The 13,729-nt window shown below is 40.7% G+C and overlaps 1 protein-coding gene across 17 annotated transcripts in view; it reads left to right on the top strand.

Annotated features, from left to right (window-relative positions):
- Nucleotides 1–13,729, top strand: part of LOC105484227 (peroxisomal biogenesis factor 5) — a 31,453-nt gene that overhangs the window by 1,971 nt on the left and 15,753 nt on the right. For 8 of the 17 annotated variants that reach the window (XM_011745686.3, XM_071072277.1, XM_011745682.2 and 5 more), the window contains 9 exons: nt 175–210; nt 513–645; nt 863–994; nt 6,848–6,950; nt 7,866–7,956; nt 8,350–8,460; nt 8,721–8,813; nt 9,556–9,675; nt 13,429–13,572. In XM_011745686.3, the coding sequence (XP_011743988.2) occupies nt 175–210; nt 513–645; nt 863–994; nt 6,848–6,950; nt 7,866–7,956; nt 8,350–8,460; nt 8,721–8,813; nt 9,556–9,675; nt 13,429–13,572 (963 nt within the window). The remainder of the gene's footprint in view (nt 1–174; nt 211–512; nt 646–862; nt 995–6,847; nt 6,951–7,865; nt 7,957–8,349; nt 8,461–8,720; nt 8,814–9,555; nt 9,676–13,428; nt 13,573–13,729) is intronic. The other 9 variants (XM_071072278.1, XM_011745689.3, XM_024793562.2 and 6 more) reach the window with 3 other exon arrangements.

Below are 13,729 nucleotides of genomic sequence, written 5' to 3'. Positions count from 1 at the left end.
CATAGTAGTTACCACTTAATGAGCGTTTACTAAACACTAGAAAACCTTGTGCACCTTTAAATAAAGGCAACCATCTTATGGATGGACAAACCGAGGCTCAGATGCCTGTGGTCTTCATGAGCCCCTCATTTTAGAGGAACTGCACCATTTTGCGTCTCTGTCTTTCTTTCTTAGGCCTCCAAGCCTTTGGGAGTAGCTTCTGAAGATGAGGTAAATAGACCAGTCTCTTTTCTGTCCCATTTTTCTCTTGCCCATTGTGTTTTTACCTTTAAACTTAGTTCACCCATATTTCAATTTTTGGGCTTTCCTGACCAAATGAGAATGCCTGCTTGTTTTTAAATGTATTTTTTTGTGCTTCTAAATCTATGCAAAGACAATTTCTGTTGGTGTGTCTCCAGTTTCTGTGTTTTCCTTTCCTTGTATCTGACATTGGGATCCCCCTCCAGTAGGTCCTGTCTTTTGCTGGGGCCTCCTGACCCTATGGGTTCATTTCATCATTTCTCTTCTGGCAGTTGGTGGCTGAATTCCTGCAGGACCAGAATGCACCCCTTGTGTCCCGTGCCCCTCAGACCTTCAAGATGGATGACCTCCTGGCTGAGATGCAGCAGATTGAACAGTCAAACTTCCGCCAGGCTCCCCAGAGAGGTGAGTCCGGAGTCTAGTGGGAGGGGAGATTGTTTTCCATGTAGCCAGGGCCAAGGAAGGGGGTTCCATTGGATGCTGCTGGCATTGGGGAACTGAGATGCAGAAGGAGACAGAAAAAGTCACAGAGTGTTTTCACGTGTACTCAGGGTTCTTTAGGCATGATGGAATGGTATGTATTGCTTCTGTCTTAGTTTTCTTTCTCTCTTTCTCTTTTAAGCCCCTGGTGTGGCAGACTTGGCCTTGTCTGAGAACTGGGCCCAGGAGTTTCTTGCAGCTGGAGATGCTGTGGATGTAACTCAGGATTATAATGAGACTGACTGGTCCCAAGAATTCATCTCTGAAGTTACAGGTGAAGCTTGTTATGGGAAAATCTATACTGGCTTCTATGGGGCAGAATTCTATGCCCTTCCCCTGTTCAGGGTGTAGCGTGATTATGATTTTTCTGGCCTCATGACTCATTTCTAGAGGGTTAGGGTACTGAACTCAATTTCCCTTAGGTGATAACAGAATGAAATGTATATTAAACAGAGGACTGGGTTTGTACTAGATAAGAGCTTTTGGATAGAGAGAACGAAGAGGTAGGTTGTCCTTTTTGTTACCTGGAGCTTTATCACTGTGGTTTGGTGGAGAGGATCTGCAGATTGGATGGATGGCAGTGTTGCTGAAGAGGAGAGTATTCACTGCGGCACCTGGGATTCTGGCATTAAGTTATTTTGAACAGAACTGGGGCCTTCAGAGTATTGTGACGTTCAAGTGCCTGAAATATGTGGTTTTAGAAGGTAAAGACCATACCATGATGATCATAATAAAAATTAATAATGATAGTTATGTTCTAGGCCTTGTGTTACATGCTTTGAATGCATTGTCTCCTTACTCTCCTTGAGAGTAGTTACTGTTTTTAGACCTAGTTTAAAGATAAGAGAATTGAGGCTTAGAGGTGAAGTGTGCCCAAGGTTACACAGCTTTGTCAGTGGTAGAGTTGGGATTTGATCCTGGATTTGAATGATTCCTGACCCTGCGGCCTTAACTGTGATGCTATACTGCCAGGCCTGCAATTTATGCTCTTCTTGCTTTGCTACAGATTTAAAGGTCGCAGCCTAATTTTTCCTCTTTGAAAGCATCCATTGCTCCCTGCATCTTTTATGATTGATTCTTCTTGCCCTAAGCCTATCTAATCAGGGACATGGTGGGAAGGGCAGTCTCTTCAGCTTTCCTCTTCCTGCTTGCTCTCAAAAGTTAGCCTTTTTCCAGTTTAAGAAATCAAGAATAACAAGAGATACACATGGAGAAAGTTACAAAGTTCCAGGATCTCGGGGAGTCCCATCATCATGGTTCCTGAATTTTTCTGAGGTGATTAAAGGGACTGGATTGGTTTCTACCCCCACCATTTTAATTTATGTTCTGTCTTGCTTTGCTACAGATTTCAAGGTCTCAGCCTAATTTTCCTTGAGAGCATCCATTGCTCCTTGCATCCTTTAGGATTGATTCTTCTTACCTTAAGCCTATCTGATCAGGGACAAATGTGTGTGAAGGAGGCCCATGTTTAGGATGGGCTTCTCCGCACACAAGAGAAAAACCCCAAATCTAAAAACTAAAACTCATCTTTAATAAGATCTGTGGGTCTGTTTTATCATGTGTCTCTTTCCCACCCATAAGTTGGAGGTAAGGTAGAACAGTAGGTGCTCTTGGCTTTGTTAATAGTGCTGAGCATTTTATCTTCTTAAGCTCATTAGAACTTCACAGTAACACTTACAAGGTGGATATTTTCCGCTCATTTTATAGATGAGGAGACTGAGATTTGGAAAAAGTTAAATACTTTGTGCAAAATCATTGAATAATAGAGATGATACTCAAACTCATGTCTGTGTGACTCTTGAGATTCTTTTTTTTTTTTTTTTTTTTTTGTTGAGACAGGGTCTTGGCTCTGTCACCCAGGGTGGAGTGCAGTGGTGTGATCTCTACTCACTGCAACCTCTGCTTCCTGGGTTCAAGGAATTCTCCCATCTCAGCCTCCTGAGTAGCTGGGACTACAAGTGTGTTTCACTATGCCTGGCTAATTTTGGTATTTTTAGTAGAGACAGGGTTTCACCATGTTGTCCAGGCTAGTCTTGAACTCCTGACCTTAAGTAATCCACCTCAGCCTCCCAAAGTGCTGGGATTACAAGTGTGAACCACTGCACCCTCCCTCAAGTTGAGATTCTTTGTGAAATTGCCACAAGTTAAAAATCTGAACCTCTCCTAGACAGAAACTCAGTTTTTCACATAAACCATAGACTTAAGTGCTATCTCTTATCACAGAGGGGCTTCTGTTGTAATGTGGGCATTAGTCATTTTTGATAACTCAAAAAAATCATTGCTACTATGAGCATTGAGATGGATGAAATTTTTGTTATAATTGCCTGAATTGCGTGCAGCCGGTAAAATCTTCCTTAACTTGAAATGCAAAACAACTTTAGAAAAACATGTTGGATCTGTCTCACTATTAAATGCTCTTAGTAGAGCTCTTCTAGTATTTTGTATATTCTTTGGGAATTGTGCCTGTTTCACAGAGGCAGAGGCATGCACACCTTAGAACTGGAATTGAGCTGTTTGAAGTCTGCCTTCATAAAAATGTCTTCTTGCAGCAATATATTGCTTTGCATGTAGCAGGCCTCTGGTATTGAATGAATGAATGGAGGTCTGGGAGAAAAAGCTAAAGGAAAGGAGTTGGTTTTCTCATAACTGACTTTTTTTTATTATCCTTCATTTTTAATTATAGCATTTGTGGCTGATACATCAATTGTGTAGGTTAACTGTGGTTTTATAGATAAGTAGATTTTGAGATGAAAGAAGGCTATACTTTTTAAGTTCTTATTTTAAAATCTTCGTTGTTAAGAGTAAAAATCAACTTTAAAAAGAACTTTGCAGCTCAGTTATTTAAATTTAAATTTTTTATTTGGAAGTACTTAGTTTCCCTGGAAGTTGCAAAAAAAAAAAAAAGTATAGGAAGGTTCTGTGTACCCTTTACCCAATCTCCTCCAGTGGTAACATTTTACGTAACAGTTATGCAGAGATCAAAATCAAGAAATTGCCCTTGTTTCAATCATCAGAGTTCTTTAGGTTTTACCAGTTTCACATGCCCTTATTTGTGTGTGTGTTTTATGCAATTTTATTAAATGTGTAGATTTGTGTAAGCACCATCACGATCGAGATACAGAACTATTCTCTCACCACATGAAGCTCATTTTTTTAGCTTACCTTATTTTGTGATGGAATTCCCCTGTCTTAAGTCTCCTGGGCCAAAAAATCTTGTGTTTGCTCAGATCTGGAGATAAAACACATCTTTCAGGGTTCTTAAATTTAGACAGCTTCGGTTGACATGGTATATGAGGTTCATAGGATAATCGTGAGAGATAAACCTGCACTTTCATGGGAAAAGCCACAGATAGCAGTAGCAGAAGATAACTGGCAACAGATCTTTTCTGGATGGTGGAGGAGAGGCTTTGGAATAACAGTCTCATTGTGATGTTTTCTGTTTTTGGTACAAGTTTGCCATGAGCAGACTAATGATAATAGCTAACATTTGTTACTGTGTGCGTTGGTCTTCACAGCAGCCCCTACTGTTATCTCTGCTTTAACGATAAGGACATGGAAACTTAAGAAGGTTGAGTAACTCGTCTGAAGATGCACAGTGAATAAATGATGGAGTTAGGATTTAAATGTGGGTAGGCTGACCCTAGAACCTGTATTCTTCTCCACAGTGCTGCTATTTAGCAGACACAGAAACTTTCATGAGTAAGAGTAGTAGCAAGTTCTGAGTTTTTGAATTTTGAGCTTGGGAAAGATGTGCCTAGAAGGAATGAGTAAACAATGAGAAATTATATGAGGCGCACATTTTGAGTGGGATATTTGGTATCTAGGTTGTTCTCACTCTGCTAATCTATGACCTCAGGCAGGGGCGTCCCCTCTTTAGACCTTAGTTGCCTTGATCTCAGATGTATCCACGTGGATCTGATTTTCTGTAGAAATTTCTCAAAGGTTGTGAAGGCAATGTGTTACTCTTCTGATTCTTTTGGTTATTTGACTCTTTTGTTGGAGTAGGTTCCCAATGCCAAGAAATTCTGAGTCTTGTGGCTAATATGGCCAAATACCAAAATTTGAGGATGGCTTTTCTCAGCTCTGGGATTTTTTTCCCTAAACTGCCTCATATCTATTGTTAAGTCCTCATGTCTGTTGTAAAAATTCAAAGGTGCTTTGTATTTTTTCTGTTTTTTTTTTTTTTTGTCCTTGAGAGGACCATTTCATAGCAATTTGAAATATTTTCTGTGAATTTGAGGAGCACTTAGGACCAGAATATGCTTTTGTAAAATACTGTAGTTGAGAGTTAGGAGCGATTGGAGAGTTGAGGAGGGAGTAGTTATTTTTCAACAGAATGGAACTAAGAATTTCAACTAAGAATGGAACTAAGGAACTAGGAGATCTTAAAGTCTCTTTGAGTATTAAGCATCTCCTTTCTGTCTCCACACTTGAGGCAACAGTCTCATTGGGGCAAATGGAAGAGAAATGCTTCCTGTAAGAGCTAGTGAGCAGAATCTGCATTGAATTTTTGAGAGTCCTTGAAATTAAGAGACCGGATCTATGGTCAAAAAACGATTGCCAACCATATTTCTTATTACATTATACATTATATATTATATATAAGGTATATGTATAATGTATAATGATGTATGTGTATAATGTCTTATATACATTATAATATATAATGTAATAAGTAGTAATTATTTTTTATAATTAGGGGTATTCTGAGAATCTTGATCCTTTGTTTTTCACATTTGACATTTCATGCTCAGATTTTGAGACTACTTTGTTGACATTATTCAGGCAAAGTCTCAGTTAAAATGGAGTAAAAGTTTTTATACTTTAATACCAAAGGGGTAAGTTGACTTTCTCACTGTTAAAAGCAAGGGCAGTCAGATCTTGAAACTAGGGACAGACTGCTAGTATCAGCTAATACTTTCATAGCCCTGCCCAAATGTCCCTCTTTAATGCAAATTGGAGTTAGTAGGTTCTCAATAAGAGAATGGAGTTCCCCCTTGGGAACTGTCCTTGTCATGGGCCAGGAGGGGGGAATAGCTGGGGAAGATGGTGGCAGACTCACGAGTAAGATTAGTTCTGGACACAGGGCAGAAGGAAAGAACACTGCAGGCTTGTAGCTTCTCTTTGTTTCCTTGTTCTTTAGGGCCCGCAGTCAGTCTCCTTGTTTTTTTTCTGGCCTCAGGATATTAAGGGCAAAGTCCTGGAGGTTGAAAAACAGTTCAGCACCCTCATTGAGTTTGTTGCCTTGATAGGTTTATTCTGATGTTGCAGCAGTCCCCTTCGTCACTAGAGCTTCTGAGACAGTTTCTAGATTTAGACTGAAAAAACATAGCTACTCAAAGATAATCAAAAGTGAGAAAAGTCAGAATAGTGTTTACTTCTGCGGGCTGGGAGACTGAGGTAGCCTGTGAGGGAACTGTAAACATTCTGTGTCTTGATCCGGGTGGTGGTTATGTAAGTGTATTCATATGTGGACGTTAGTTTAGCTGTACACTTACGTTTGGTAGACATTGTATGGTTTCATATTTGTATGTTACATTTCAATTAAAAAATGAAAAAACCCACCAGACATCCATAGGGAAGAGCAGATCCATGTATCTTTCATTCTAGCCTAGCATTCCACTTCTCTGGTTCTCTTGGTAGGCAAATTACAATGAAATAAGGCTCCTTTGGCCGGGATTATGTGAACTCTGGGTAGAGGGAGAACAAACCAGAGGGTTGGTTAAGGAACAGGAGCCCTTCTGTGCTCCCTTCACTCCTTACTGGCTCTCTGCTGTACTTTTGAGGAAAGTGAAGGCCCTTCTGCTTCCTATTTCTTACTGAAATATCTTGTACTTCAAGCAAAAGAGTTTGGTTCTTAATCCTTTCCTGAGCTTCCTTATTTGATCTCCCGTTCCCAACTCTCGGTAAATTTCTGCCCCAGGCTCCTTGAGAATGGGTTGGATATTGAGTTTGTTGAAAATTTAGTAGTATATTCTTTTGACCAGGGGTTTCTGAGGGAGTCAACAGAGCTTTGTCTGCTTTGGTGTGGCTAAGAGGGTCAGTTGAATGTGGACATCTCTTTCCCTTTCCCTGAGCCCACACTGAATGAACCCGTGTGATTTCCCCACCTCTCTGCTCCTTGCAGACCCCTTGTCTGTGTCCCCCGCCCGCTGGGCTGAGGAATATTTGGAGCAATCAGAGGAGAAGCTGTGGCTGGGAGAACCTGAGGGAACAGCCACCGATCGCTGGTGAGTTCAGCTGCCCCTTTCCAAATCCTGTGAAAGGAGTATGGAGAGTTTTCCAGCCTCCTCTAACCTCCTCCATCCACGTTCTCAAACCAACTTACTTTATTACTTAAGATTTCCCGTTGGATTATTACTCTTGTGAATTTATGGTTCAAATGTAGTCAAGGACTGGGTGGTTGTGTGCCTGTACTCGGGAAACTGAGGTAGGAGGATTACTTGGGCCCAGGAGGTCAAGTCTAGCCCGAGCAACATAGTAAGACTTTGTCTTTAAAAAAAAAAAAAAAGCACATGCATGTGCACACACAGAGCCACACACACATACACATATGTATACATGCATACATATATACATGTATATGTACATGTGTATATATACACATACACGTATACATATATACACATGTAGATACATACACATGTATATATGCCTGCACATACACATATACATGCATACACATACATGTATATACATACATGCACATATGTATACACACATGTATATATACATATATACATATCAGCTGTATTTGGGAGGAAGGGAGTTTTCAGGTCATTTAAAAATATATGTATATATGTAAATATATATATTTTTCAAGAATCCTAACTATCCTATATGAAGTTCATAACTACATCTTAAAGCTCATAATTTTACCTTGTTCCCTTCTTAATTTTGAGCCTGCTACTATCCCATCTATATGCAAAGATATGTTTGGGAAAGGGAGAGGTAAAAGGATGTAGCTAGTACTTTCACACTTCTGCCCAAATGTCCTTCTATAATGCAAATTGGAGTTTGTAGGTTCTCAACAGAAGAATGGAGTTCCCCCATAGGAACTGTCATTGTCATGGGCTAGGAGTGGGGAGTCGCATGGGGACGGTGATGGCAGACTAATGTGTAAAATTAGTTCTTACCCGTTCCAGGTATGATGAATATCATTCTGAGGAGGATCTGCAGCACACGGCCAGTGACTTTGTGGCCAAAGTGGATGACCCCAAATTGGCTAATTCTGAGGTGAGCCACATCCCTCTGCTGCTTTGCCAGCAGAGCTGGTTTTGGAAGGCAAGAATCTTGCTTCCCTTACCCCAGTTTAAAGAGAAGGAGAAGAGATCCTGGGTCTCTTCCTTCCTGTCTGTAGAACAGAGACTTAAGATCCTGCCTCTTCCTTCTAGTGTTCATTCCCTCAACTCCTTGCCTACTAACTCTTTTTTCTGATGCCTTTTCACGTCTTTAGAGCCAGAAATCCCTTTCTTTTTGCTCTCTACTTCTTTTAGCGTCTTTAGCATATCTTGTCTGCAGCTAGAGATGGTCAGGGGAGGGGTGAGTACAGGCTCCTCTTGGGCATGATTGAGAGTGCACACCTGGAAGTCCTTTCCCAAGTGGCCTGTGTGTGTCTCTGTGCCCCAGTTCCTGAAATTCGTGCGGCAGATTGGCGAAGGGCAGGTGTCCCTGGAGTCCGGTGCAGGGTCGGGCCGAGCTCAGGCAGAACAGTGGGCAGCAGAGTTTATACAGCAGCAGGTAGGACATTGTCACTTTCCAGTCCCACTTCAGAGCCAGCTGATGGCCCAGGCCATGGGTTCAGTGGTCAGTGGTCCCCGATGGGGAAGGATGAGGCCAGCTTGTCTTGATAGCACCCAGGTCCCAAGTGGGTGGGAAAGAGATTCTGAGAATGGTTTTCTCAGAAGTACCCAGGTTGGTGGTGTTTAGTGGGTATTTAGTGTGTGTCTGAAGGGTGGAAAGTTGGTGGTAGTGGTACTGACCATCCTTTTTTGTCACAGGGCACATCAGATGCCTGGGTTGACCAGTTCACAAGACCAGTAAACACATCTGCCCTTGATATGGAGTTTGAACGAGCCAAGTCAGCTATAGAGGTGAGAGCAGATAGTGCAGGAGGAGGCAACCTGAAAGAAAACACTCCTTGGAGTGAGTGGGTGTCTTGGAGTGAGTGGGTGCCTTGGAGTGAGTGGGTGCCTTGGAGTGAGTGGGTGTATGAACATCAAAGATGGTGCAAACTGTCCTGGATCATCTGTGTCAGAGTTGCTTGGGGATGGGGTGGGTGCTGTTCAAAAATGCAGATTTCTGGGCCACACATGGTGGCTCATGCCTATAATCTCAGCACTTTGGGAGCCCGAGGTGGGTGGATGACCTGAGGTTAGGAGTTTGAGACCAGCCTCAACAACATGGAGAAACCCCATGTCTCTACTAAAAATACAAAATTTGCGTGGTGTGGTGGCGCATGCCTGTAATCCCAGCTACTTGGGAGGCTGAGGCAGGATAATCGCTTGAACCTGGGAGTTGGAGGTTGCAACGAGATGAGATCATGCCGTTGCACTCTAGCCTGGGCAACAAGAGCAGAACTCTGTCTCAAACAAAAAAGTAAACAAAACAAAACAAAACTAAACTACAGATTTCTGGCCATCACCCCAGACTACTAAATAAGTATCTGGGGATAGGATCCGGCCATCTGCATTTTTAAAAAGTTATTCACATGATTCTTAACCATGTTGAAATTCAAGAACTGCTGCCTTAGGGAATCAGTCCCAGCAGAGCTGAGAGTGGGGTGGGGTGGTCATGATGGATCTCCTTTTTCTATCCGCCTTCCCTTCCTTACAGTCTGATGTCGATTTCTGGGACAAGTTGCAGGCAGAGTTGGAGGAGATGGCAAAACGGGATGCTGAGGCTCACCCCTGGCTTTCTGACTATGATGACCTCACGTCAGCTACCTATGATAAGGTAAGGTAAAAACTCTTAGTTTTTCAGGTTCCAGAACTTCCTTCTTTTTAATATGTTTCCTTTAATCCTGAATTTGAAGGGTGCTTTTAAGTATTTTCTTGAGTCCCTTTCCATGAAAAGAAGTCTGAATCATTCCCTTGCCCTTCCTCTTCAGTGATTGAGTATATACTTTATTCTTGGGATATAGATGTTATTGAGACTACCTTTGTCAATAACGACGATCCAGTACACAACACCTGTGAAGGAGGTTTGCACTTGCTTGCCGCATTAAGAGCACAGAGGAAGTAGCTGTGCTTGGAGGTCAGATTGGGAGCTTTTTGAGAAGACTGCTGACTCCTTTGGTGGGGAGTGTTAGTGGGCAGACTATCCCTTTGCCTCCACATCTTACTATCTGTTTACTTTTTAAACTCACATGTTCATTTTAAGTTCTTATCTTTTATAGGTACTATCCACTTGCCCTAATTTAGGGTTTTCAAATAATTTATATTAAATAACTTAAATATTAGGGAAATTTCCTACTAGTATGAAAGATGATTGCATTTTGCATATGGTGCTGTTGACTTAGAAGCATATGTTACTTCTGGGGTCTTGCTAAAAAACAAATCTACCTGTGGGTTGTAGGATATTTGGGGATGTGTTTAATAACTGAACTCCTGAGTTAAAGCATGAAGAGGGGAAAGAATCCCTCGGTTTTAAAAAAAGGCAAAACAGGAACTGGGGAGGTGAGTAGTGATGTCTTTTTCTCAGTTCAGATATGGCTGGGAAAGTATTCTGGGGCTGGAACCAGGGCCTGAGATGCAAACTAGGGTGCTGGAGATGGATCTTGATGTAATAAGGGAGCTATGCAAAGACGGGAAGATGCAGTTCAGAAAAAGGCTAGGGTTTGAGAGCCAGTGAAGAACAGTATTAGGAAAAATATGATTGTGTTTATTATTCCAGTCTGATCTGGATTTTTCTAACTATCCTGTGTGATATAAGGGAAAAGATAGCTGGGACCTTACCATATATTTCACCAATCTATGAGTTAATTGTATATAATTTTGATAAGGAAGAACTGAAGGAAATGTAGATAACACTTTTGTTATTATTTTGTATTAACAATTTGATAAGTCATGTAGGCCCCATCAACTTATAAATGGAAATTTATATATTTATGTAAAAATGTCCATGCTTTTGATACATATAGACGTAATACTAGTTTTGTATGAGCAGCATTTTCTTTTATCATTTATTACTCTCATATTTATGACATGCTGGCGAGAATACATTTTGTAATTAAAAACTTTAAAAGTATGTTTGTGGATTCTTGAGCCCTACTTGATATCATTGATACTTTGGGATATTGCAAAATTAGGACAAAAACACTTGCGTCAATGTTCCTCAAAAAAGTGATGTAGTAAGCAATTCCGACAGTATCTGGCTTTAAGCTAATATTAAATTCCTTGTCAATAGCACTTTTTAAAAACAAAATGAATTTGACTCTTGATTGTTAGATAAATTCATGGGTCTCTTTGAATGTACTGTTTGTTTATTGATAGCCCTTAAATTTTCAGAGGCAATTGACATTGCAGCCCAGGCAGATACTAATATACTATTATGAGAAAAGAGAAGTATGTGATGGGACAAACTCTTTGTAGTGATCATTTGTGCAGTTTGATCCTATGATATTTTGGAGCAGACCAGACCATGTATCAGATAAAATTAATGACGTGGGTTTGGCTTTTCAGGATGTAACAGTGAAGCCAAGCTTATCCTGTGTTCTGTGGGTTTTTGATGTATCCTCCAGAGTACTCTTTTTCCATCATCTCTGCAAATATTCTAATTTTGGAAAATTCCTCTTTGATCAGCAATTGATGAGACTTCAACGAGGATAGATAATATGGATGAGAGGAAACTTAGAGAATCTTGTGGTTGCAAGATGGTGTCTTTGGGTTGTTGTGTTATCTAATGAAGACACCTGAAGAGCATTCACATCACTCCTGGCTGTCATATACAGGCCATTATATCTTAAGGAGGTAGCCAGAGCAGGATAATAGCTATTTACACATAGGAGCTTAATCTTTTTGGTAAGGCATTGGTGAAGATTCTCATTTGGTGTCCTCTGTAGCTCTGAGAGGCAGGAATTACTTTTATTAGGAAATTGCATTATAGATGACAGTAATCTCTGTTTTCTGTAGAGTGGCTTAAAACACACATAGTAATGATGAACAATAGTTGAGATTGAATGCGGAAGGATTTGTTTTATTGAACTGTAACAGTCTAGGGCAAGGGCCAGCAAACTGGCTTCTGGAATAAATCTTTATGTTTTTAATGATTCACTAGCTGAGGATGGTTTTAACATTTTTAAATGGTTGGAGAAAATCAAAAGAAGAGTAATACTTTGTGACAAGTGAAAATTATATAAAATTCAAATTTTAGTGTCCATAAATAAAATGTTATTGGAAGACAGCCGTGCTCATTTGTTTACTTATGTCTGGCTGCTTTCACACAACAACAGTAGAGTTGAGTAGTTGCAGCAGATCCACAAAGCCTGAAATATTTATTATCTGGCCCTTCGCAGAAAAAGTTTGCTGATCACTGAACTAGGGTCATTTTCTGCCTTCTGAGTTTTTATATTTTACAGACATGTCCAAAAACACACTTGTTTTCAATATAAATTACTTTCTATACATTTATCTCAAATCGACTGTAGCATCTCTCTCTTCTTAAACACAGGATAAATAATTTTGTGACAAATAATTTGCACCTGATCATGACTTAGAACTTTGCTGGTAAGATTTAAGTGTTTTTCATTCTTTATCATTTTCACAATAACAATGAAAAAGGGCCTCATGTCTTTATTTTGTACTGTTTTATCTGAATGTATTCTTAACTGCATTTAGAAAGACCTCCACCTGGCATTTTGCATCTTGTTTTCATTCTGGTGTATTATTCTGTGATGGTAACCATTTACTCTCCAAAAAGGGACTTTTTATTTGCATGTCCCAAATTTTGCAACTTACTAGTGACCTCCCCTTTACCTTATTTCTTCTCTGCCTAGTGTAAAATGCTAGTTGACAAAGCTTTGCAGATAGTATTGGAACTCTTCTCTAAAGTGAGAAATCCTCAGCTGGAGGAGAACGGTGTCTTTCTGAAGTATTCTCTGCCATCTAGATTTTGGGATCCAGGTTTTGCTTACTGTCAGACACAGATTCATATTCATAATTATTAAGAATGAAATTGGGGAGTAAATTAACAATTTCAAAATGCTTGAACATGTTTCATCTAGTGGACATGTGGAACGACTGTGAGCTAAGGAGGAGTTATATTTGAATGGCAGGGCTCCAAACGACATTTCCTTTATACACTAATTATTGAAGGATAACAAGAAACGCACTTTGAATAGCTAGAGACACTTTATCTCATTACTATAAGCAGATCCTGTTGAGATGTTCTGCCTGATGGTGAGAAATCAAGGTGTGGGAATGCAAGCCTGTGATGACTTCCTAAAATAAACTTATTTCCAGTGTGGATGAGTTTGTAGACTTGACTAGCTTCCCAGGTGTCATGAACAGGAGATGGCAGCATGAGCCTGATACCAAATGATTTTACTTTGTCATACATGATCTTTATAATATGGAGAATTTGCCAGCAATTAATTCAGGAACCTGTTTGGAGGCCCTCAGCTTCTCCGCCTGTTGGTTGTCATCCTCGCAACCCTGCTGTTCTGACTGTGCCAACTCTCAGTCCGTCTCTCACGTGCTTTTCTTGTAGGGGTACCAGTTTGAGGAGGAGAACCCCTTGCGTGATCACCCTCAGCCTTTTGAAGAAGGGCTGCGGCGCCTTCAGGAGGGGGACCTGCCAAATGCTGTGCTGCTTTTTGAGGCAGCTGTGCAGCAGGATCCTAAGCACATGGAAGTGAGTGACTCCATATTCTGATTTCTGACTAGAGACTGCTTCCTCCATCTTGAGAAAGGCCCCAAGGAGGGTAGTGCAGATGGGTTAGGGCCTGGGTGGTGGCCTAGGATAAGGGCTTGAGAGCGAGATGGTGAGTGGGAGAAGCCAGGGGGAAGGG

This window comes from Macaca nemestrina, chromosome 10 (assembly GCF_043159975.1).
Source record: "Macaca nemestrina isolate mMacNem1 chromosome 10, mMacNem.hap1, whole genome shotgun sequence".
Classification (NCBI taxonomy): domain Eukaryota; kingdom Metazoa; phylum Chordata; class Mammalia; order Primates; family Cercopithecidae; genus Macaca; species Macaca nemestrina.
Note: the sequence above shows the minus strand (reverse complement) of the source record. Positions and strands in the feature narration are given on the sequence as shown.